General features: G+C 37.2%; 3 protein-coding genes and 2 long non-coding RNA genes across 8 annotated transcripts in view; 3 read left to right on the top strand and 2 right to left on the bottom strand.

The window, feature by feature from the left end:
• LOC135781016 (uncharacterized) overlaps nt 1–15,316 on the top strand; it is an 87,700-nt gene extending 72,384 nt beyond the window's left edge. The window contains exon 3 of the mRNA XM_065291327.2: nt 14,879–15,316. Within this exon, the coding sequence (XP_065147399.1) occupies nt 14,879–15,275 (397 nt within the window). The 3' untranslated portion in view covers nt 15,276–15,316. The remainder of the gene's footprint in view (nt 1–14,878) is intronic.
• Nucleotides 3,076–7,271, bottom strand: LOC135781093 (uncharacterized). Of its 3 annotated transcripts, XR_012335836.1 has the most exons (8): nt 7,250–7,271; nt 5,620–5,679; nt 5,479–5,523; nt 4,645–4,721; nt 4,480–4,533; nt 4,069–4,240; nt 3,857–3,958; nt 3,076–3,195 (listed from the first exon to the last, which is right to left on the bottom strand). It is a non-coding gene; the product is annotated as an uncharacterized lncRNA (long non-coding RNA). The 3 variants fall into 3 exon arrangements; XR_010545058.2 differs by lacking the exon at nt 7,250–7,271 and having other exon boundaries at nt 5,620–7,243; XR_010545060.2 differs by lacking the exon at nt 7,250–7,271 and having other exon boundaries at nt 3,083–3,195; nt 3,861–3,958; nt 5,620–7,243.
• On the top strand, nt 3,210–12,447 carry LOC135745112 (uncharacterized). Of its 2 annotated transcripts, XR_012335835.1 has the most exons (9): nt 3,210–3,472; nt 4,108–4,213; nt 4,471–4,554; nt 4,662–4,739; nt 5,632–5,697; nt 7,263–8,197; nt 9,191–9,291; nt 10,638–10,723; nt 11,357–12,447. It is a non-coding gene; the product is annotated as an uncharacterized lncRNA (long non-coding RNA). The 2 variants fall into 2 exon arrangements; XR_012335834.1 differs by lacking the exon at nt 3,210–3,472 and having other exon boundaries at nt 4,075–4,213.
• LOC135781744 (histone H2B-like) lies at nt 13,696–14,090 on the bottom strand. The gene has a single exon (XM_065292319.2). It carries the CDS (start codon nt 14,068–14,070, stop codon nt 13,696–13,698), a length of 375 nt encoding a protein of 124 aa, XP_065148391.1. The 5' UTR covers nt 14,071–14,090.
• Nucleotides 15,317–16,928: 1,612 nt separating the features above from the next.
• On the top strand, nt 16,929–17,726 carry LOC135788187 (histone H3-like). Its single transcript, XM_073813387.1, has 2 exons — nt 16,929–17,066; nt 17,490–17,726. Exons 1-2 carry the CDS (start codon nt 16,929–16,931, stop codon nt 17,691–17,693), a joined length of 342 nt encoding a protein of 113 aa, XP_073669488.1. The 3' UTR covers nt 17,694–17,726.
• Nucleotides 17,727–25,327: the final 7,601 nt, after the last annotated feature.

Raw genomic sequence — 25,327 nt, forward strand, 5'->3', positions numbered from 1 at the left:
CGTCATAGGTTTGATACACATCAACATCGCAATATTCAGTTACAGTCATAACGCCACCTGCTGGCAATGTAAGCAGGCATGCGCATTCCTTCGACTTACCTTAGAACAAATGCATGCATCCTTGTTGATCTGGACATTAAGTGACATTTTGTTTGGGCTTAGAAAAAAAAATAATTATAAAATACATTTTATTGACCATCCTCCCCAAATACCTGGGATAAGTGTTGCACGTACCCCAAGCACGTAGTTTTACCATTATGTCGGCATAAACACATTAAAATTGATGTAAGCTTATAATCTTACATTGCTTTCCTATGGCGCTGAAACCCGCAGTTGTCCGAGTTCCAGTCCAAGTGCAACTGATACTCAACTGACAATTGGTTCATCTGCGTTTGAGGGGTGGGGCTTATTGATAGGTCAATTGCAATACCTGCTACAGAAAGGAGGTGTGGCACATCAAAATACCATCAATATACCTAACATATTCCTCCTGTAATTACAAATGCATATTCGTACTGGTCAAACGGTGTGCATGGTACATGCAACTCCGACACTATAGGTATCCCGAGAGGCTGGGCGACGTTGTGTATTTTTTACCCTTTCCCAAGCCACATCTCAACCGAGATAAGTGTCTGCTCTGGATTAAGTTATGTGGTAGACCACAACACCAACTAAACACGAAAAATTAAACAAGGATGTCCACATCTACTCTAAGCTAAGTCAACAGTGTATTTCAAATTTATCTTTAACATCTCTAATGTAACGTTAGCCTAACATTACCAAAAACGTTAACGTTAGCTTCTAGCTGCGTTGTACATCTTGTCACTTAGCTTCATGTTAAAATGTTATTTGTAATAGCAATGTTGGGCTGAATGATTCATGTTAATAATGTAGAACCAAACTAATGGAGAGGTAACTTACTCTTGGTAAAGATGGTAAAAAGGCCTAGAAATGTATGCTGAAGCTTTTCATCGACCTTCTTAACAATAAAATGATTAATATAACCATCCAATGCATAGTTAAGGCCCTTTTGGTAACTTTGAGATGATATATAGTCTTTCTGTCTCCAAAAATCATCAGTTGCCTCCTGTGAAATGTCTCCTAATGTGACAGGTGCCATAGCGCCTATCACCGAATGTTGTTTGTTTGTCTGAGTGAGTGAAGGGGCGTGGCTTAGCCATAGGTCAATTCCACGAGCATGGGGTAACCCTGTTGGTCTGTCAAAATTGTAATTTGCACTATTGTCTGTTCAAAATAAATTAAAAGAAACATATTAGTAGATTTGTATTTTTTTCCCATTTGTTTAGAAATCGAAACAAACCAAGGTACATATACTGAACCGGGAATTATGTGTACTGTTACATCCCTAAAAAGAAACACTCTGACTTTTCTAGCAAGCATTAAAGGAAAACACCACCCTTCTTCAATATTTTACTATGTTCTTACCTCAACGAATTATTACATGCCTGTTTTTTTAATGTGTGCTAAATGCTAACACATTCACAAAGTGTTGAACAAAGATTAAGTGCACGCATAAAAAAGATGTAGTAGTGCACACATAAAAAAAGATGTAGTAGTATGTTCTAGATGTAGAAGTGTAATTCCCTCTCAAGCACAGGCAAACACAAAAAATAATAAATAAAACCGTGACCGTTACAAGAAGTGTTATAATTTGTCTAAGGTAAGAACATAGTAAAATATTGAAAAATTGTGGTGCTTTCCTTTAAATTAGCGTTATTTCCATTTTCTAGGAAGAGTAATTTCTGAATGCGTTTACTGACCATAACCCATAATCCTTCATCATTCTGTAGAAAAAGAAAAACAAATATGCAATCAGCAGCATTCAAAATAAACCTGACAAAAACTATTGCTCTATTAAAATCATCAATCTGTAAAAAAATTATAAATTCAAATAATAGGAAATTAACACACGTTAAAGGCAGGATAGGCAGGAATTATCTAAAAAAACTTCTTTACAAATTTGTTTAAACTGTCTTAATATATCAATACATAAGTAAAATGTAAGTACTCTGAAAAAGAGAGTATAAAAATTGAGTGTCTGTAGACCTCTCACCACTGTTTTAAACACAGCTCATTTTCCATTCACTCCACCCCCTCCCTTCTGGGTTTCTTCTAAAACCACGCCCCCAAAACACATGAACGCGGGACACTGACAGCTCTGCTGGGAGAAGGATTTACCTCAGACAAGCGGAGAGGAAGGAGCGCGGTGCTTGTAATAACATCATGTCACAATCACATGTAATAATACACCTAACTTTATCACTAGGAATATAAACAGATAGGATGCCTTCTAGTACTCACTATTAAGCCAGTATTTTGCATGGAAGAGTTTCTGTGATGAAAGCATTGTTGACTCTGATGAGGACTACACTCCGCAGACAATACATCTAAGTTACCGCATCATCGACTCGAGGAAAAGCCACGTGATATTTACTCGTGTTTGATTGCTTCGTTTATTCCCTTTTTGCCTTCGCTGACTGGATATGCAGGTACTGTGACTTCTGAATGCACTTTCTGTGAGTTGTGAATGCTCTTTCTAGACCCAGATAGCACACGTACGTCTCAGATACGTATCTGCGAGGTAATCACTCAGATTTCCATTCCGTCTGGAAAACGTATTATAAAGGTCGTTTGCCCATATGAATTACGTATCTGAGACGTACGAGCCCAGCCGTTTTGAAGACGCTTTTAAGATCTTTTCAAGACGCTTGATATTTAGAATGATGGTTAGCAGATGTATCTAAGATATTTCCAAGATGTTTCTTAGATCTTTAAAAGATCTTTATAAGAGCTTTAGTCGAGCTCTTTCTAAGATGTTTCTGAGAGCTTTAAAAGACGATTAAAAGATCATTAAAAATAAATTGCTCTAAACTACATCTTCTACACAGTTATACACATTATTACAATAAATCATTGACAACAATTAAAACAGTATTTTCAATAAAACAGGCAGTTGATTGCGTAAAATTTATTAAAAGTAGACAAAGGAAAACATTCATAAGATGCATATTTACACAAGTGTATGCAAAAAAGCAACGTTTTTCTATAACATACAAGAAACACAATATCTTTAAATTAATCAAATGCTTCCTCGGGCAAAGAACATCTTTTCCCGATTTTCCGCGTCTCCTTCAGTGGTAGACGGACGGATTCTTCATCTGCAGCAGCTGCATTCTAAAAGAAACCATTACAAAAATAAGGAAAAATTAATTTTACAAACTATGTCATATGTTTTCTTTGTTTCCTCAATATAACTCTGATTAGAATGTCAAACAAAGATAAAATCATCCGTATTAATAGTCAATATCGTGTATATTATTAATATGAGCGTCTTTGCGTTAAATTCGTGCTACACCACACCATGCACTTATATCGACGTCGCAATGCAAAAGAAGAAGGGCAAGAAAGAAACCTGTCCTGGTCTGGCGATTTAAGGGGACATTTGTTTAAGGTATGTAGTAATAATACATTTTAATAATGCTGGGTGTGGGATCAGTTAACTAGAAATTTCGTTGATAATTAGCAATGTATGTACAGTAACTAGCTAGTTCACGTTAGATATTTTATTCACGTGTCTGTGGTTATTTTAGGTTTTTGATAGTTAATTTCACTGATAGTTTGAGCCCGTGTAAATTTCTTAAAAAGCTGTAATTATTATTTTATTTAACATTATTATGTTTGCTGTCAAGACTGATATTTATTTTTATATATTTATTGACGTTGATATGTAAACTTAACCTACTCAGTTGTACTTGACTAATGCAATAATGACAGGTCCACCTGTTTAAGTATATTGTAAAACATTTGAACATAACAACATTTGGACATAACATACACACATTGTTTCCGCCTGCATCACTTTAGTTGTATAGCTGCATTGCTGGTTAACACCTCTGGGCAGATTCTCCATGTTCTTCTTTTATGTGTAGCTGCTCACCTTTAACAGATACAGTACATTGAAGTAATGTTTAAAACAAATTAAGCCCTATAATATTGTTTATGTTTACAATAATTGGTAAAAAGTTTGACGGATAAAATGGTTCTTACCATTCTCTATATAAGCCCCTCTGTTAACTTTTGTTCAAGCCTGTCTAGATCTTTTATCAGTCTAGAAAGATGTTGGAGAAAAGACATCATCCTCTTCTATAATCTCCATCTGTAATTGGACTAACAACTGGACCAGTCAATGCAGGTGACTCCAAGATTGTCTCGCTTACAGCTGCAATATCAAAAAAATAATTGAATTGAGGCTTTTTATATACATTTAGTATTTTTTATTAAAATTCATAATGAGCATATGTATACATTGATTTAAAACAGTACTCAAGACTGTAGATTTACTGTGAGGTTTTGAATGTTGGACAGATTATCAGACCTGCATCTGCCTCAGACATGTTGATGTTTAGCTAATGACAATTTTAAATACATTTATTTTTTTTTATTTTTTAGGCAACTTACTCTCCATTCGACCTTGCAGGTCACACCATGGTCTCAAGAGGGAAAATGAGTGCTCTATGGATTGAACAGAAAAAGGTAGTATTAAACAGTGTTATGTTGTATTTAAATGCCATGAACAATGCGTTTATGTTTTCTTCCTAATTATGTCAACAAATGCTCTCTTACCTTGCATGGTACTTTAGGTGAATCAAAACTCCAACATCTGTATGAGGGTCTGGATGGATAAAGGATGCCCACTGGAGCTGGAAATGATGGATCAGGTCATTTTCATTTGTCACATTTACAAAGAAGCACACTCTAAGGATTGCGTTACCCTGTCTGTGGCAAATACACTAGACAAAAGTATTGGGAGGCCTCATTCTAATAAACATGTTTATTTATTCCAGTATGTCCAATCAAAACAAATAAAAATGCTATACCATATAATACCACTACAAAGAATTTTGATTTTTGTTGCAACAGTTTTGTAAGTGCCTTTTTCTGTTCCGAAATGACTACAGCTTCTTGTACAAGTCATTGATAGGTTTAGGTGATGAGTTTTTGGCTAAAAACCTTTGAGTCATATCAAAGGTGTTAGCTGAGTTAAGGTCTATTCAGACCAGTCAAAGTTCTTCCACACCAGACTGAATCACTAATTTTCTGTTTGAACCTTACTTTGTTTGTAGGGTCATTCTTAAGTTGGTATTGAAAAGGGCCCTGCCAAAACTCTTGCTATAAATTTAGCATCAAACGGTTTTTCTAGAATATCATATGCTGTAGCATTAAGATTTGTGCTCATGGAAATATGTAAAGTATTTAAACCTGTTTATTAGAAGGAGGTGTCGCAATACTTATGTCTATATAGTTTATGTTTAACAAGCCAAAATAACTAGGGCTGCTTCTTTTTAAGAACTTTTGGTTATTTTTAAATCAGCCAGAGGAATAACAGTCCTTAAATGTGTAATGTACTGCCATAATCTTGTAATGATCAAACGTGAGGTCAGATTCTTGTTAACCTACTGTGTTCTTTCTTGATGGTTAGCCGAGTGTCCCAGGACAGAAAATCTGTTTCGTATGGATCAGAGTCAGACATTAACATCTAATATGTAATATCTAGTGATATGTTTTCTTAGATAATGCTGTGAACAAATGCTCTTTTACCTTGAATATTAGGTGGATCCACACTTGAACCATCTGTATGATGATCTGCACCCACTGGATCTGTAAATGGTGGTGCAGGTAAGTTTCACAAGTAAACAAACTCAAATCCTATTCAGACCATTCATGATTCCAGCAATAACCAAGTTTTTTCGTAACAATAAGACTGCATTTACAATGCAAATCTTAATGCACAGATCATATTTTTTTGACTATATTCATTTTTTGTTCTGATCTTTTTATATTTACATAAGACACTATTCATATCTGATATCGGTGTTACAATAATTTGCAAAACTACAGTTAATATGAGTGTCATGATTTGCACTTGAGTTTTGTATCGACTTAAGCCAGGGTCACTGCCAATTTAGGCATGTTTTAATTATGACACTTAAACAATTGTATATGTACTTCGATAAAGGTTTTTGCAATCATGGAAACATAAGTGAATCGCAGACAGCATTCTTCTTTTACGAATGTAAAATGGCTGGAGTAGTGATGTCACTAGCTAAATTAATTTTCATTTGACCTCCCCCACAGAAAGACACAGCACATCATTATATCGTTGGCTCCGCCCACTGGTGTTCAGTCTAAAGTAGTAGTTGTTGACAATCATAAAGTTGTAATAACAGTAAGATTGTGATGTCAGACAAACATTGTGCTGTTGCTGGCTGTGGGAAATTAGTGTCTTTGTAAGGGTCGCAAATAATTTGAAAATATTTATGTTTCTAAATATGCCCCCCTACCATGAACTAAACTGGACTGTTGCAGAGACCAAGTGTAGTAGGGTACACTACTATGCAGGTGACATTCTTTTGTTTATTGAAGCTATGACAAATAATTTGTCTGTTTAGTTAATGTTTTATACAGTGTAACTGTACCTAAACATTGTTCCTTGAGGTCCTCTGCTATTTACATTTTGTATGTCTTCCTTATTTAACACACCTTATTCAAATCATCAGCTCATTAGTAGAGATCTTCATGAACTGAACTGAGGCTGTGTCCAAATGTACACACTTGTTGTCTTTGCACTAGACTACTTACATTACGGGTTTTTTTTTTGTATTTGGCCTAAGTATTCTAGTGGGCGTGAAGATCCCAAGCGTGCATGTAGAATTATTCATCCGATGGGACACACTTAGCATGGGTAAAAATTTCAATCCAGGTAGTGCCAGCAATTTGCACCAAAACGTATTTGTGTTTTATTTACTACTTTTAATTTATATTTAACATTTTTAAGTTTTTCTGTAAATAAAATGAACACTCTGAAATGAACATTTGCTTATATCAAACTTTTAGATGCAGAATTCTTTGCTCCTGTAAAAAAGCTCTTTGTTTTGAGTATGTAGCTTTATTAAAGTGTATTATTTATTCAGTAGTCCCTAAATAAACGACACAATGTTGCAGATGTTTCACAAAATGCATAACAATAATGCAGTGAACACCATAGAAATGTTAACATACAATTAAAAGTCTCATGCTTTACATCCAGAACATGATGCACGATAGGATGCACAAAGTGATATTTGGACGCAGCCTCAGTCTGTCAAATCAAAGAGACATACAGAATGCACAGAGCAGTGGGACTCCATGAACAGAGTTGAGAACCACTGCTGTAACTCATTATGCTTACCTGACTCATGCAGAATTCTGGCGTGGTGTTTGGTCCCCCCTTTCTCTGGCTTGTGTCTCCATCATCATTACACTCTTGTCAGTGTAATAGTATCGTCGTCTGCATACCAGGACTTTGTTACTCAGCTGTCCCTTCTCCTTCAAGCTACATTTTTGTCAAGCTGCAACAAGTTGGAATACATAATTATTAACGTTTAATGATTTTGATGTATGAAATATGTAACAAAAGCAAAAAATGTATAGACATTCTATTAAGAAATTACCTTTTTGTTGTTTGTTTACTGACCTTTCAACCATATTGCATTTATAATTGATCATCATACCTTTGGTCTACTGTTAACAGGCTACTGTAGAAAACAAAGTCAAACAAAAAAGAGAGAAAAAATTATAAATGCTGAATGTGTCTCATCTTAAATACATTGTTGTTGTTTTTGTTTCATTGATTTTGGATGTTTTGATGATTTAAGGAAAATTTACGTAGCATATATATTGATGTTTTAAATCAGAGTTTGTTAATGACACTTAATCATTAACAAACATTTAAAAAGCTTTATTACAATACTAATTGATAATATATATGTAATAATCTTGTTTTGTAACACCCTAAATCACTGAGCGCACAAACGCTACCCCTGTTACAAGCATGAGTGATTGACTTCAGGCACACATGCGCAGACATTGAAGTACCGCGAGAGTGATTCAAAAGCCCACGAAACAGTGTAATCACGCGGTACTGTGATGTCATACTGGTTAAGGCTAAGCCACGTGAAGCCGGACACAAGGGCTTTGGGCTGGAGTAGCCTGTGGCTTTTAAGGCTTCGTGTCTCATCGCGTTAAACGATCGCAGAACGATTTATTTCTCTTTTTCACCTCGATCTTTGGCCTCGTGTGATTTACCAAAACCAACATGTGAAGTTACAACGCTGACGAAGGAGTTTCATCAGTAGAGGTAAGTAACCAACATGTTATGCATGTAGTGGATCTAAAGATTGATTGTCGTATATGATCATTCTTTTTTTGGTTTGTTTGTTTGTAACGTTTATCAATGCAAGCCAAAATCGAGCTGCAAATCCTGAAGGCAAGGCACGTTGAACATGTAACCGTTTTCTCAGCGGTGGTGGGGTAAAAATTTGCTAAGTTAGCCTAGACCAGCCCCTGTTTAACTTAAAGTTACTTGAGTTATAAAATGTATCAATCTTCCCGTCCGACTTGCTTGGAGTAAGTTAACGTTATGGAAACGACCGGTATTCACAAGAAGCCTTAAAGTTTTATAGCGAAGTGGTTTGATAATTAAGTTAATATATTTTATCAGTTGTATTAGCTATAAAGTTATTTATATCTGTGAATTAATTCGTATTTTTATCAGTTTCTAACAACACATACATGACAAAAGGCTAGCGTAACGTTAATAACGTACGTTAAGTTACTTACCAACACGAACAAACTGAGTCTGACAGACAAATTAACTTAAAGCCAACAATAAAAAAAAAAAAACATATTATAAATTAACATAAACGTTATGTTTACGAATTATATTATTTACATGTTAATATTGATGTTAAATGCGAAGAAAATGTTGAAGTGTGCCTGAGGAAAAACGGTCATATCATGAAAATGGCGCTCACGTGACGTACGAATGGCCTCGCGACCACTGTCTATGTTCGCGCTTGCGCGACAGAAGGGTTAACTTCCTGCTCCAACCTGCAACCATTTGAATGCAGGGATAATAACAAATAACCAAAGTTTAATCATATTGCTGGATTTTTTTTATAATGCTTAATAAATGATGCGTGTAAATTTACACATATTTATTACGTCACTGACATTGTTTTTTATTGCGTTTATTTCTTTTATATTGATTGAAAATGAAAACCTTATTTAATTTACCTAAAATTTGTTTGTGTTTAACACTGATTTATGTTGTTTTTCTGTTTAATATTAGTGTGTCCTGGAAAACGTGTGCTCGGAAACATGCAGAATACAGGATTTACAGAGCCGACCTTGAGGCACCCACTGATGGATAATCTGTTTACCTAAAAACAGGTAATGTATAAACATTGCAAATATAATGAATTCACAAGTATATAATTTCACAAATATTAAATATTATTAACAATTATTATTAATAATGTACATATTAAATTATATTATACATGTTCAGTTGTTCTGTTAAGTTATTTGAAGGATATGCATGGTAGATCAATTAGATTATCTTTCTCACTAGCTATAAGCAGCATGCTATAGAAATGTTCCACTTAAAGGTGTAGCGGAGGATTTTCTCGAATTTTAGAAAAGAAACGCCGTCTCCGCTTTTTAAAAAAAATTCAATTGCGCAACACTCCAGATTGACAACTAGGAGGACCAATAGTCTTGATGATCCACCCGGAAAACCTAAATTCTCCGCAATAACTTTAATGTTTAATGCTCTTTTACCTTGATTGTTAGGGTGGTGTTCATACAAAGCAACTTATTGCTCATCTGCTTGAGAGAAAGTTACTGCTGGGGCTCTCCTGCTAAGGTTGTCTTAATTCTAAAAAGAAATTAAGTCATTTAGGCTTAGGTCATAGCAAGTTTTGAATGAATGACTTACAATCTGTTTTAATAATGTTTATTTACAATGTATTTTATTCCACTTACCTGAATCGTGCAGAGGCTTGATGTTTAGTCCACCGGTTGTCTTCTCCAACCTCTGAGTGAAGCCACCACGAGTGGTCGTGTTAACCAATTTTTTTAATTTTAGTGCACAGTGAGTGTGTCTACATAGTCTAAACGCTTAATAAACTGATAACGTGTAAGGTCATTTAAATGCATAAAATGGTTTTCTTTTATAGGGTAAAGCCCATAAATGGCAAAAACTGAATGGCACAGGTAGTTTTTTTGCTCTTAAACCAGATTTTAAAGTCTTTTTTGCCGTTTCGTATGTGCGTATGTCTCCACCTGAGATAGATAAACTTCACAAATAAAAGTAAATTAAAACGCTTGAAACATGTTAATGTAATAAGCTGATTTTTATAATATCATAATAGGATAATTGTCCTCTTATTATGTGCATGTAAACATACTCAATGTCTTTGTTTATCCTTTGTCTCAAGTCACACTGAGTGTGAGAAGTCATTTGTCCAGTGCTGTCGGGAAATCTAATGATAACTGCAATTCCTTCAGTCTAACATGATGGTTGAATTACACACAGATAAACTCCCACTTTATAGACCACAAGATTTGAGTTCAGGCAGATTAAGATAGTTGATTGAGTTTAGTTGTTATTGTTTGGCTGTTGGCTCATATTATTATTGATTTTGACAATTTTCTTACAGCCCTTGTCTGTCAAAATAATGCAACCTCTGGTTGTAAAGCACATTTTAAACTGATCTTCTTCATTCTGTCACTAGCCCACCACAATCCATGTTTACCAGCTGTGAAAGTGCAGGCCAAAAATCTTCCTTCACCTGTGGGCCTCTACCCACATGTAGATAAGGTAATGAATTATTTGATTACTGTCGCTGTTTCTGTCACTGGGGCAAAATAACTGCCCTAGAGAACATGAAGATTAGCCAAAACTGTGGTATTGCGCTAGCCCTAAAAATGTGAGAATCTTGATGTTTCTAACACATGGTACAACCGCTTAGTAGGCATGGGCCAGTTTAAGATTCTGGCGGTATGATTACCTTTAGCAAAAATACCACGGTTTCACAGTGTTGCGGTATTCCCATTGCTACACTAATTTTTTTTATTTTTAAATGGCAGGTAAAAATAAAGCCTTTAAATTATATTATATATAATATTTTCGAAATGTATATTACATGTAAACATCAAATCAATCACATGACTTAATGAATTTTGTATAAATACAGTTCATACCTTGGAGACGGTTTCACAGACCATTTTAGTGGTTTTGTAACCTTGACTGTTTAAAACCACGGTGTACCTTAAAACTGGTAACCAGCCCATGCCTACCGCGTAGTATCTATTATTAAGGTGGTTGACAGGTCTGTTTGCATGTTATTGCATTGGTAATAATTTATTGTTTATAGTCCAATATTGATTGTGAGAATTATTTAAATTTCCTTAAAAATGTTCTAACATCTTTTCCTTTCTTTTCTTAATGCAGCACTTCAGGAGAAACCTGCCTGTGATCTGCTAAGATGCACAGATTCAACTCTGGCCCATTGTCATCCCAACACCTCATCTGCCATCAGTTTCGTTTAGTGTCGGTCTATTGCAAAAGTTCTTATAAACTTTAAATGAGACTTTGTGTTAAGCAGGGGTTTCCAAACTTTTCATTCCACAACATATTAAGCCCAGGATACACAGCAGGATTTTTGCAATCCAATAAGACATTATCACACTGTGTGACAAGGATTGTTAAAACTTCAGCAGTAGACTGTCGATGAAGACACCTATTGCGTCTGAGGCTGCGACATCCGTCATCAGCATGCGCTAGTGGTAAACAAATACAGGTATGCAGGTCGTAGAAGCAAACACGTTGTTGATGTGCGTTGATCATGCTGAACTTCTTACACTGTCATAAAACTATCGTAGGTGTCTTTGGTCCAAGGACTGGGAAAACAGACGTCTTTAAACCTCTCACACTGTATGAGATAGGACCACCAATTAAGAGCCACGATCACAGAAATCTCCACGATTGTTTCACGATTGGTAATCTTTCATCTGGGACAGCCAAAAATCGTGCCGTGTATTATGGGCTTTAGACGGGTGTAATCTTATAGTATATCAAAACCATTGCTAATAATTAATTGGACAAACCATTACTACAATGCAACACTCACTATCTTACGGTGCGACCCACAAGTGGGTCTTCACCCACAGTTTAAAAACCCTGAGTATGAGAAAGAGTATGTTGTATTGTAATTAAAGTCACATCTAAGTTTGTCATTATATTCACAGTATTACATGGTTCTTTCAGCAGTTACTACGTTACAGTGCTCTTAAAGTGTCCTGATCAGCTTTGGGTCTTGTGAAGTAATGTAATGAGAACGTGATCAATAGCTTTGCAGTATTTTGTTACACTGTGGCTGTAATCATATTAACACATAGGTTAAACATTTTATTCAAATTTGGTAAACAAACTAGTCAATATAATTCATGCTGTGATGCTGGATTAAACCTGGTCAAATGATTGTGTATTGTGTTTTCAATTTTTATGAGGTTTCTTCATCTATATAAACATTCTTAATATCACCTTTGGTTTGCTCAGAGTTTGTTCAGATGATTTTTTAAAACTAAATGTTGTGAAAATGCAAGGTGTGTTACACAATTTCAATGGATGGCGTGGGGTCAAAAACTATCAAAAGTTTCAACCTTAGATATATAACTGTTGACAAATGTGAGTCACACCCAGTAATTATAATAAGCAGGAATTACAGTAAGCAGGGTCACCTTAAGATAATCTGCTTGTTGGCAATTGTTTTATTTAATTAAATGTATAACTTTTTTCATTTCAGACTGATAAAACAGTCAGAGGGGCAGTGGCTGTTGGCAATGATGTTCTTGTGTGTTTTGTATTTGTTAATATTTTGTAGTCAGAAAGAGTATGAGATCACCTTTTCTTGTGCATGGTTTTTTATTATACGTGATATGGGCTTTTATTAATTATATTTAATTATATTTTTTGCTTCAAAATTAATGCCAACCCTTAAAAACATGTTGACTATATTTTTAAAACAATTAAACAAGACATTTATTTAAAAAATGAAATGAGTTGGAGGACTTTGCTGATTCGTCTGCGTTTGATCGGATTCAAGACCAAACGGAGATGCATGCAGGCAGGTAGGATTTAGAATTTTTTAAGATCTTAAATACGTCTTGTAGAGATATGGAAGACGTATTATTCAAAGACGATCGTCAGCAGATGTAAAGATCTTTACAAGACGTATCTGAGACGTACGTGTGCTATCTGGGGAGTGCCTCGTGCACGTTCAAATCAATCGGGTGTGCGCATGTCTGGGCAGATCCCATAACAATGGGTGGTGACATGGTCGCGAGAGAGAGTGATATTCGCGCAAGCTAATCATTTGTTTCGTCCCGAATGGAAATAATTAACTGTGTTTAAAACAGTCGTGAGAGGTCTACAGACACTCGACTTTTATATTCTCTTTTTCAGAGTACTTACATTTTAATTATGCATTTGTATATAAAGACAGTTTAAACAAATTTGTAAAAAAGTTTTTTAGATAATTCCTGCCTACCCTGCCTTTAACTAGCATTTGCATGTTAATCCATAACAAAGATCAACTAATTGCATTACACTAAATGTATTCTACATAGTCATTTCTTTAAAAGTTCCAGAATTTAGTCACAAAGTTGCATTCTTCACAAGTTAAGAAACTTTCAGTTATCAGTGAAGTGTATTAAGAACTGGAAGCTCTTTAATCGATAAAGTGGGTGGCTCTTAAAAGAGCCTTTGGGGTGTTGAAAGCTTCAACAGTTTTATTTAGAGCTGGTGTACTTGGTGACGGCCTTTGTTCCCTCAGACACGGCGTGTTTGGCGAGCTCACCGGGCAGCAGCAGACGCACGGCGGTCTGGATCTCTCTCGATGTGATGGTGGAGCGCTTGTTGTAGTGAGCGAGACGAGAGGACTCACCGGCGATACGCTCGAAAATATCATTGACGAAAGAGTTCATGATGCCCATGGCCTTAGAGGAAATCCCGGTGTCAGGATGAACCTGCTTCAGGACCTTGTAGACGTAGATAGCATAGCTCTCCTTCCTGGACCTCTTGCGCTTCTTGCCGCCCTTTCCGGCGGTTTTAGCAAAGGCCTTCTTTGATCCCTTCTTAGGTGCGGACTTCGCTGGTTCAGGCATGATCACTCTGTTACAGTAACACAATGAATAAGGTTTTGCGTGTGTGAAGTAGCATATATACACTGCCCATGCTAATTTTCAGAGACCATAGACGTACATTATGATTGCGGGATGTGATTGGACAAAGAAGACGAATGGATTTCATTGGAGTAGTTGTAAACTAAGCGAGCCAATCAAATTATCTAAAATGTAACCCCACCCATGGCCTCATGGCCACCCATAGCCTCAGGGTAGTTTAACTTTCCCGCTTATTTTTTTTAAATACAGTATCTTTGAAATATAACTGGTTCTCTAAAAACATGATGTTCGTGTGGCACAAAAGCGTTTATTTAACCAATAAAGCAACATCTCTAATTACGTTTGCGATTTAAAGCATGTATGGACATTAATTTGAGCACAGCTTTTTTTAAACATTTATGATATTTGACAGTTTGATATAGGCCTTAGGTCTATTTTCCTACTTTCCACCTTTGCTATTAAATGTGCTAACAACAAAAACAATAGTAAACTCTCAGTTTCTGACAGTTTATTTCTCCTCAGGCAACACATACAGATAAACACATAAATATAAACATTATAATGAACTGTAAGTTGTATTAAAGCATCTGCCAAATGTGTAAATATGAATATAAGCGGCAACTGTAAAACAAAGGCAGGCAGAAAGCTAGAGGGGGCGGGATTTGTTATTTGGAGGGAAGTTCAGTGATTGGTTTGAAGTTTTCACAGACTTTAACCAATAGGCAAATAAAGCAGCTCTTAAATACTCGAAACAACAACCTTGAGTCACAACTTTTTGAGATTACATAAGTGAAACGAAAATGAGCGGCAGAGGTAAAACCGGTGGTAAAGCCAGAGCAAAGGCTAAGACTCGGTCATCCAGAGCCGGGCTTCAGTTTCCCGTCGGCCGTGTTCACAGACTTCTTCGCAAGGGAAACTATGGAGAGCGCGTAGGTGCCGGAGCTCCAGTTTATCTCGCCGCTGTGCTCGAGTATCTTACTGCTGAGATCCTGGAGTTGGCCGGAAACGCCGCTCGTGACAACAAGAAGACTCGCATCATTCCCCGCCATTTACAGCTGGCAGTGCGTAACGACGAGGAGTTGAACAAACTCTTGGGTGGCGTGACCATCGCTCAGGGCGGTGTGTTGCCCAACATTCAGGCTGTGTTGCTGCCAAAAAAGACCGAGAAGCCCGCTAAGGCAAAGTAAACCTAGTTTGACCAAGAATGACACAAAGGCTCTTTTAAGAGCCACCCACTATAACTATAAAAGAGTGAAACCCGTTTTATTGTATAGATTGTGCATGTGTGTTATAACGTTACAGCATTTGCAAAGCAGGATGCTTTAAGAAATATCCATGTTAGAATTGATTTAAGCAGGGGTTTTCAAACTGGGGTCAGGGAACGTCCTATTTCTAGTGGTGGGCAGAGCGAGGCTTCGTGAAACACCGAAACAGTTGAATCAATTGTGCCGTATGTTTCGAGGCTTCGAAACATCAATCCGAAACCGCCTCCACAGTGACACCTAGCGGTCGTTTGCATGTCTTTACATGAAGCAGCCTTGACAAGATTTTAGACGAGGGCTGACAAATTGTATCCCACATGTTGTTTGATTGACACACAAGTGATAGAATGGGAGAGTGGATAGTGCCCTCGACTCTCATGCGTAGATCTTAGGATCGAACCTGGGAAATGCATGCGCTACGTCATCATAAAAAAATGATTTTTGTTGTTTTAACATCTGTTTCACAACTACATGAGCTTTTTGGCTCACAATTGTCGATAACTATAGGCTATTCGGGTCGATTTAATGAAAAAAAAAAAAGAATAAAGATATACCAAATAAATAAAAAGAGATTCATAAAATATATCAAGCCATAATATGCCACATTGTTTAGATATAAAGATCTTTATTCACATATATAAATTGTTCTGTGTTGATAAACTCAACCAGCTACTTTTTTACATATAATTTCTCCAGCCTTTGAAAACATTCTCACACAAGGGACACTTGTTGTTGGCATGCATTTTTTGTAAGTAACCTAAGTGTTACATACCTATGAGGAAAAATTACTTCTTTTCAGTAATTTATAGTATTTGATCTTGCCAAAAACGCATCTATGAGGTATTGTCAGTTTTGTTTCCTACCCTGTCAGTTTAAGATTCGAAGCAGATTCGACAGGTATGCCACCTTTCGAAATACTTGTGAAATGCACGGCTTGGTGTTTCGAATCACTTCATCACGTGACATGGGTGTTTCGAATCACATTTCGGAGCAGTGTTTCGAAACATTTACGCTTCGGGATCTCGACACAGTGTCGAAACGTCAGTTTCGCGGGAGCCATCCCTACCTATTTCTTGCTAAATGGATACTTTCAGTTTTATTTTCTACTGTGCCTTTTATCTTAGTGATGTTTATTATATTTTCTGTAAAGCTGCTATGAAATCGGATTGCTGTAATAAAATCGAATTAAAATGTATTTCTTCAGGTTTGTTCATACAAAGTGCAACCAACTATTTAAGTCCGAACAGAGTGTCTTTATAAAATATCACTTACTATTTTAACGTTTTTATGTAAAGTATTTTTTATCAGAACATTCCAAATGATTAATTACACATGACTTTAAACTTCAATATAGCCGCTTAAATGTGGCATTAAACTAAACAAAGGATATCGAGCGGGAACAAACCGCTTCTGCACGTTTAAAAAGAGCCAATGGCCAGTAGACGTCACACATTGGCCAATCACACGCCAGTTTACTGTCTCCGCCCTCTGAGCTCGTGGTCTTCTAGTCTTTAAAAGCAGCTTTCTGAGCGTAGTTCTGCATTCACTTTTCTATGAAGAAGAGATTTGACTGCAGTCATGGCAAGAACAAAGCAGACCGCTCGTAAATCCACCGGAGGCAAAGCGCCCAGGAAGCAGCTCGCTACTAAAGCTGCCCGTAAGAGCGCCCCAGCTACCGGCGGTGTGAAGAAGCCTCATCGTTACAGGCCTGGTACCGTAGCGCTGAGAGAAATCCGCCGCTATCAGAAGTCTACTGAGCTGTTGATCTAGCCGGGTTAGCCAGACCTACATCAAGATGTAAGGTCTGGCAACTCTTCACACAAACGGCTCAATGCAAGGGGCGGGATATAAGGTTGTCCCTCAAAATGCCTCTGCACGCAATAGGATAGCGCTATGACCAATCAGAGCAACGAACAACGAAGTTTTCAAGTAGGAACCGTCGCAGCTCTGTCGTCATCATGTTAAGCCCGCCCCACAGACGCAACACACGATGTGATTGGCCTGACCAAATTTTGGTTTTTGGAGCTGTTAAGTGTATTGTGAGTGCCTAGACTAAACCCTGGCAGCAAATATATTTTGCGGCCGCTAGGGTGCGTCTAGATTTCTAGGCTACTGTTGATCCGTAAGCTGCCTTTCCAGCGTCTGGTGAGAGAAATCGCCCAGGACTTCAAGACTGATCTGCGCTTCCAGAGGTCTGCCGTCATGGCCCTGCAGGAGTCCAGTGAAGCTTATTTGGTCGGTCTGTTTGAGGACACCAACCTGTGCGCCATCCACGCCAAGAGGGTCACCATCATGCCCAAAGACATCCAGCTGGCCCGCCGCATTCGTGGAGAACGCGCCTAAACTCAACGTCATCCGCATCAACACAAAGGCTCTTTTAAGAGCCACCACAATTCCACTGATTGACAGAATTTCTTTACATTTAATCTAAACTTTAACTCCTGAATAGTTTTAAGAAAAAAAAAACATTAACTTTACAACTATCATTAAAAGTAATGAAAAGAAGCATTGATTTTAAATTCAATTTAAATTTTGAGTTTTTTTCCCTGATTTTATCTGTAGTAACGTTTTAGTGGTCATATAAACACAACAATCCACTGACTATTTAACCACCAACTAAAACGTTATGACATGTGAGTACAGCCGGAAAATAAGACCCATTCAATTATTCCCGAGCTCATAATGTAATGGTCAAGCATTTATAGTTTTCGCTTAAGTATAAAGTGGTCAAATATTCGTTTCGTGAAAATTGCATCTATTAACACTACCATACGTAAGTGCCTATTAAAAATGGGATAAACCACAAAAAATGAAGATCCTCGCTTTACATTTGGTTTTACATCTTGTTAACATTGCTGCATCTGTAAAACATCACATTTACTATTAACAAGCATGGCTGCATGTGCAAAAATCATAATTTGGTAAACGTAAATATTTTTATATGTGATAACAAATGCAGCTTTGAAGTAAATTGGAGGTGGGTCAAACTAGAAGCACATTGCTGACTCCGCCTTTATTTCTGTGCAAATTCAAGTCGGCCGTTACTCCAAAGAGGGAGGATGTCGGGCACCCTGGCTCATTATAAATGTAAACCCCAATAATTATAATTTATGTTATAATTTATTATATATGACTATCATTGTGCTATGAACTACACTATTCACACCATCGAGGCATATAAGAGAAAACAAAGAGCTTTATTTATAAACACACAACTATGTACAAAGCAGCATAATGTCTCTTATGTTTTCCTCCAAACACGTCAAAAAGTGCCCAAGACACTCGGGAAAGATCCCTAAAAAATTTTTTCAAAGTGTTGAAAAAAAAACACTAAAACGTTGGGAAAAAATCACTTTAGCAGGCGCATATGGTGAGTTGCCCTGTCCTTTGGTATCGCCTCTAATCCGGATTGCAGCGTGGCACAGAGCTCGGAGAGTTCCAGGCTGCGAGAGAGCGGTGGCCACACAATCCAGACACCCCGTCAACAATGCCGTCTTCCTCATCAGACATGAGATCTATGGTGGCGCACTTCCACTGTGGCAAATAGGAGGTCACGGCTTCGTTATGAGGCGGCGTTAGTCTGTCAAAACAAAATGTGCGGGTTTAAGCTCGGATCTATTAACGTATCTATTTCCTTAAACAAGAATAAAAACATATTCTTTAAATCGTAACGTTACGTTACCCTTGCTATGGTTCATAGCGCCTGCAGTTTGCCTCAGAGTTATGGAGACGCCGTACATCCTCCTGAAAATTACAAGACAAAAAAACACTAAGTTATAAAACACACACTGGTTGTGCTAACGTTACTTTTAGCCGGGGCTACTTAAAAAATATGCTTAAACATACAATTATTCTTACCGCAATATTGGGATTGTGCACCAGTCTTCTCTTTTTGGAGTTCTTTTCTTTCACAGTAACGTTACAGTTTTTCGATTCCAAAGCAGCCAACCTCTCCTCCATGGACAGCAACCTGGAGTTTACTACGGCAAACTGCTCATTCACATTGGAAGTAAGCAGATCAAGCTGACGAGACAGTCCACTCAAAGCATTCAGCAGTTTACTCTCATTGGTCAGCGGACGTGATGAAAGGGGTTGGTCGCGTCCATGCAGCGTAGATGAAGGTGAGCTGAAGGCTAGACGCCGTCCTGCCATATCCTCGGAGTGCATTTCACTTTCATCAATCTCTCTAACTCCAGTAAAGTTTTCTTCCGTGTCTTTACACATTGACGGTACATCACTCACAGCGGGTTCATGACTGGATAGCAGCAGGCTCTGTACGTTATCTGACGAAGCCCTTTTGGTTTTTTTCTCCCAAACTCAGTTTTTGAAATAGCGCTTTCTGTGGTCAAAATACTGTGTCTGACACAGTTCAGTGTCGCAATGTTCACAGAAGCGCCGAGGTCGTTTCTTCAGTCTTGGGACTTCCATCTTTCAACTGACAGCACACTGTGTTGATATCACACAGAGCTTCAGGCACACCGCGCTTGTTTATATCATACGTGCACGTCTCGCGAGATCTTCCTTATAACAATAACCTCGCATGTGATTGGAGGAGCCCGACGAGCTTCTCGCCATCGTCCAATCACGTGCGAAGACATGGCCATGACTCATATTCACCTTATTCCGCCACGCCCCTTTTTAATTCTTCGCTCTTCCGCATTTTGTCAACCGACTTCCGCTGCTAATATGGCACAGTGCATTCGGTGGTTAGTTTGGTGGTTAGAAGATTGTTTGTAGTTCACTATAACTTTAGTGAAATGACAAATATCGCTACTGCTGTAAATGTTTTAAGTTAGGAGCACGGTTAAAACTTCATACGACGATTGGATAGTCTTATATTGTCCCATCAATCGTCTCGTGGTTAGACGATATGAAGCGGCCGCGACAAGTAACCTGGCATATTTAATTACCTCGTCCTGTCAGGAGTTGATGGAGCAGCATTGAAAATTATTAAAAGTATGTCTACCAATATTTACACAGTGATTTCGTCTTTTTTAAAGCAAATGTGCACCTTAGCCAGTCCAATAACTATTTCGTTTTTATTTGGTACCATGATATAATTAATTTGCAAACTTGCCAACACTTATTCCTTCAAATCATGAGACTAAAATCCTTTTAAGTGGAATCTCTAAAGCTCACATATGGTTTAAGAAATTCCTTACAGATAATAACTGATTACACTGTAAAGGTTTATATAAATGCATGGCAGGTTACATCTGATCACATAGTAAATGTTTAATATAACTGCATGACAGGTAACAGCTGATCACATTGTAAAGATTTAATATAAATGCACAACATCTGATCACACTGTAAATGTTTAATATCACTGCATGACATCTGATCACATATGAAGGTTTAATGTAACTTTACAACCGGTAAAGCAAGACCACCCTGCAATAAATTAAGACACAGCTTTATCGGAGTCATCAAGAGCTGATCCCAAGCGTATATCTGGAAGCTGTTGGGGTATGTACTGGTAAAGTGCTTGGCGACTGTGTAATGCATGCAATATCAACCCTGTGTAAAGCTGAACCAAAGATGGTTGTTTCTTAGCAGAGATATGTACATTTGTGCCAGCTCAACACATGAAGCAGAAGCATTGAAGCAGTTTCTCGGACAGGGTTTACAGGACTAGGCCTTAATTATATTAGGACATTTTAGTTTTTACAAACAAATCCTACAAAAAAACAAGACTGGTGCGCATCTTGTGACAAAACAATGGCACTAATATATGTTGAGGTATGTCAGTAAAAGGTGTTTTTAAATTATTGTAGCTCAAATATGCATTTTAGCCTGGGACCTGGATAAGCCCTGTCTGGGAAACTGCAAGGTTGTTTTCCCATATCAGATGTATGTTGCTTCAGGTTGAGTTGTGATTTTAAAGTGTAGTTGTATTCAGAGACGTATGGATCCTCCCATTGTGATTCTGCATCACAGTTTAGGAACATGTTGATTGTATCATCCTCACAGTTGTCCATTGCATCACTAAACATCAATGCATCTGTGAAAACAATATAACCATAAACATTTTTATGTTAGTATTTAAAATAAACTTGCATCATGAGAATGAATATATAAATGGCACCCATACTTAAACAGAACAGTGTGTGAGAGAGATGCATTAAAAAGAGACAGAAACATTATACACACAACCTTTAACTTCAGTGTTAAATAATACGTTGTTTAATATGTCATTATCAATATCTGAATGAAAAATGAACTGACATTCTAGCATCTGAAATCTCAGTAACTTGTAGGAATCACGTGGGCTACTGTAAGAATGCAATGTACTATAATATCTCGTTGTACTATCGTAAATATAAAAATATAGGTGGACAATTAAAACCATTCAAATAGTTGCATTTTATAAACTAACATTACTGATCTTAAGTGTATTTGTAGAACGGACATCACAAATCTAACTTTAGGCGAACGAGCACAAAGTTAGCTAAGATAGCTTACCTGAAACCACCTTTTCAACACCAGGCGTGGTTTAAAGTTACCGGAACATCGTAGTCGAACCATTACTTGGGATAAGGGTGTTCCTCAGTTGGCTTAAAATTGGTAAGAAAGAAACATAAATGCGCTCGAGTGAGCTTTTTAAGCTTAACACGTCGCCTTCAGTCACTGCCTCAGCTGCTCATCGTCTATGCGGCCGGAAGAACGTTGACAAAATGAGCGAAATGGCGCCGCCCTTGTTGTCGTGAAAAATAAGGTGAATAGCAGTACAAGGCGAGCATATAACAGACGTTTGGTGTTTGCAGCATGCAACATGCATCTACTTCTTCATTTGAAAGAGTGCGAGTTGGATTATGGACCAGTTTATTCTTTTTCATCTGAGCGTTTCATTCTACGACCAGCCATTAAAAGCAGTTTATAGTTGTACATGTTGTCTCAAAAGGTACTGCATTCAAACATGTAATTGCACAAGTTTCCTGGCTTCATCCCCATCTGGACAGACATTTTGTTGTTTGATGTTGTTTGCATAGAATGCACAAATTGAACCTGATTAAAACTCTGTTAAAACAATTAAAATTGTTGAAATAAATTGCTTTGTGTATCTTTTTTTTACCTAACATTGGTTATTGCTAATGACATACAGAGTACTTAATCTACACTGTTAGTCTGGACAAATTAAATCTACTTAAAGGAATAGGGTCCGTGTACCTTCGGATAATTCGTTTATTCGTTTCTGTCTTCAAAACGGAAAAACAAATAAACAGTTCATTTATTACATATTCCACTATACTCGTGAACATAAAACACCAGTTTTGGGTTTGTTTTTGTCAGAATGTGATCTAATGCATTAAATAAATGTACAATAAAACCAAAACGAAAAATCTAGCATTTTATGATCAAAGTTCGTTTTTGTCCACCCGAAGTTCTCTTGTTCTGAGCGCTTGTGAACAGTAGCATTATAAATATTAACATTAAAAAGCAACTTCATCACTTAAGGAAGAGACGGACACATAAAGCTACCTGCTGTGCTGGGGCGGGAGGGTGACGCATACCTGTACAAGCGATCAACATTATTGTACTATAATAATAATAATATACTATATAATAGGCATATACTATAATAATAAATAATACACAAGCTTGAAGACAAATTTATAGGCGTTAAGTTGAACAGACCCATAGGCTTCTTTACACTTAAATCAATTTAATACCTTAGCAGACATATGCCAATGAAATCATTTTAATAAGATTGTGCATATGACAGAGCAATGCTCTCCTGTAAATCTTATTCGCTTATACAGTCCGACTTTTAAACTTTTTTCTTGCAATTATTATTTATTCGGATATGGCACGGTGATTAAAAAAAATGTGTATGCTTTTGCCCAATAGATGTGGCTGCGTTGCGATTTCACTGTTTGCAGCATACCGTGTAAAATGACAATAAGGATTCTTGTGGTGTGGGATTAAATTTAAGAGTATAAATACTGTAGGGGTCGGAACTCTGGTCTTCCCTGACGGGAACGGGCGGTCTGGCCTGTGTTTCCCGAAAAAAATGAACTTAGCACTTAAGAGCGCTTTCTACGAGCTTTAATGAACGTTAGTTATTCTTTCACGTGCATTCCCCAAAAATGCACTTTAACAAGATCGCACAGTGGCCATCCATTTGTCAAGAACTGAAATGTCGCCTATAGATGACTCTTAATTGTAGCACAAGCTTGTTAAAAGTTTAGCCTAATAATCTTCACCCAATGTGCATGTAATAATATTTTTAATACTATTGTTTAATATTTTTCAATGAATTATTGGACGTAGAATTATTGAAGTAGTAACAGATTACAGCCATAATAAGGGCGTGAATTGCACTGTGCTCCTATTTAAGATCTCATTCGCTTACAGTCCGAGTTTTGAATTTTATTTCTTTTATTATTATTATTTATTCGAGGCACACACATACACATCTAAAATAGAGGTCTGCGCGGCATTTTTTTCGTCCCGCACCAAAATTCACTCTGTGTATCACCGCTTAGAATGCTTTTTTTCCAAACTTTTTTCCCTGCGACGTTTGTCACTAATTATTAGCAAAATATGAATGAAGGGAAAACGTAGGTAGTGCTATGTAAAAAATAACTTTTAACTGAACTAGCTTAACCGACATTCAGCCTATAAAGAATGTTCATAGACTGTCTTTTAAGGTGCCCTTGTGGCATCATCTGGATGCAAAGACATATTGCCAGGTTTAAAGGGCATATTTAAAAAAAACATCCATGGTCAACGCAAAATGTAACAGAGAAACAGACATTAAATAGGGCAAAGCATATCACTATATAAACATATCACTAAAAACCATATAAACCTATTTTCTGCCAAACAATCTTGCAGGTGTACATGTGATCAGAATGAAGTGCGGATTCGCCAACGCTAACGCTATCAAAGGATGTCGGGAGTGCGCTATTGTCAGTCAGGGCTGCATTTCCCAAAAGCATCGTAACTTATGTAGCACAGCTCTACCATGATGATGTTTCGCCTTTCATCTATTCTTTAAAATGTAGAAGGCAATACTTGAGGAGACTAACGATTTGCAGAGACATTGTATCATTAAGCTCATATAATTCATTCTTTGATTGTAAAGTTAATAATGACCAAAGGTTGTGCTTAATATAATGTGTACAGTATGCATAGAACAGTGTACATCCGTGCTGGTAAAAAAAAATAAATGTAAAATAAACATTACATAGAAAGGCATAAGATATTAATATATCAATGATATATTACATGCACATTGGGTGAAGATCATTAGGCTAAACTTTTAACAAGTTTGTGCTACAATTAAGAGTCATCTACAGGCGACATTTCAGTTCTTGACAAATGGATAGCCACTGTGCGATCTTGTTTAAGTGCATTTTTGGGGAATGCGCGTGAAAGAATAACTAACGTTCATTAAAGCTTGTAGAAAGCGCTCTTAAGTGCTAAGTTCAATTTTATCGGGAAACACAGGCCAGACCGCTCGTTCCCGTCAGGGAAGACCAGAGTTCCGACCCCTACCGTATTTATACTCTTAAATTTAATCCCACACCACAAGAATCCTTATTGTCATTTTACACGGTATGCTGCAAACCGTGAAATCGCAAAGCAGCCACATCTTTTCTCATGTAGTGGAAGAGGTTTGGGCAGCATTTATTTTCAACATGATCTCACAAAAATCCGTGAAATAGTCACGCATTATTTTGCTCAGTTTTGCGTGACATTGTCACGTATTTCCACCATATTACGTGCCCCTGACACGACTTGCTTTTCCGTGACAGTTTCACGTATTGGTTACTCAACTGTTTTTCCTATTTTTAAACAATTTTCGCTTCGGTTTGGGGTTAGATTTGCTGTTTGCGTTAGGATGTCACTTAATGTATTGGTTTATAAAAAAAAATCGTATGCTTTTTAAACCATCGTCGCCTGACGTTGGGGTTAGAGTTGGGTTTGGGTAAGGATGTCATTTTATGTAACAGAAGGTTGTTCTAACC

The sequence above is a fragment of the Paramisgurnus dabryanus genome, chromosome 23, assembly GCF_030506205.2.
Source record: "Paramisgurnus dabryanus chromosome 23, PD_genome_1.1, whole genome shotgun sequence".
Lineage (NCBI taxonomy): Eukaryota > Metazoa > Chordata > Actinopteri > Cypriniformes > Cobitidae > Paramisgurnus > Paramisgurnus dabryanus.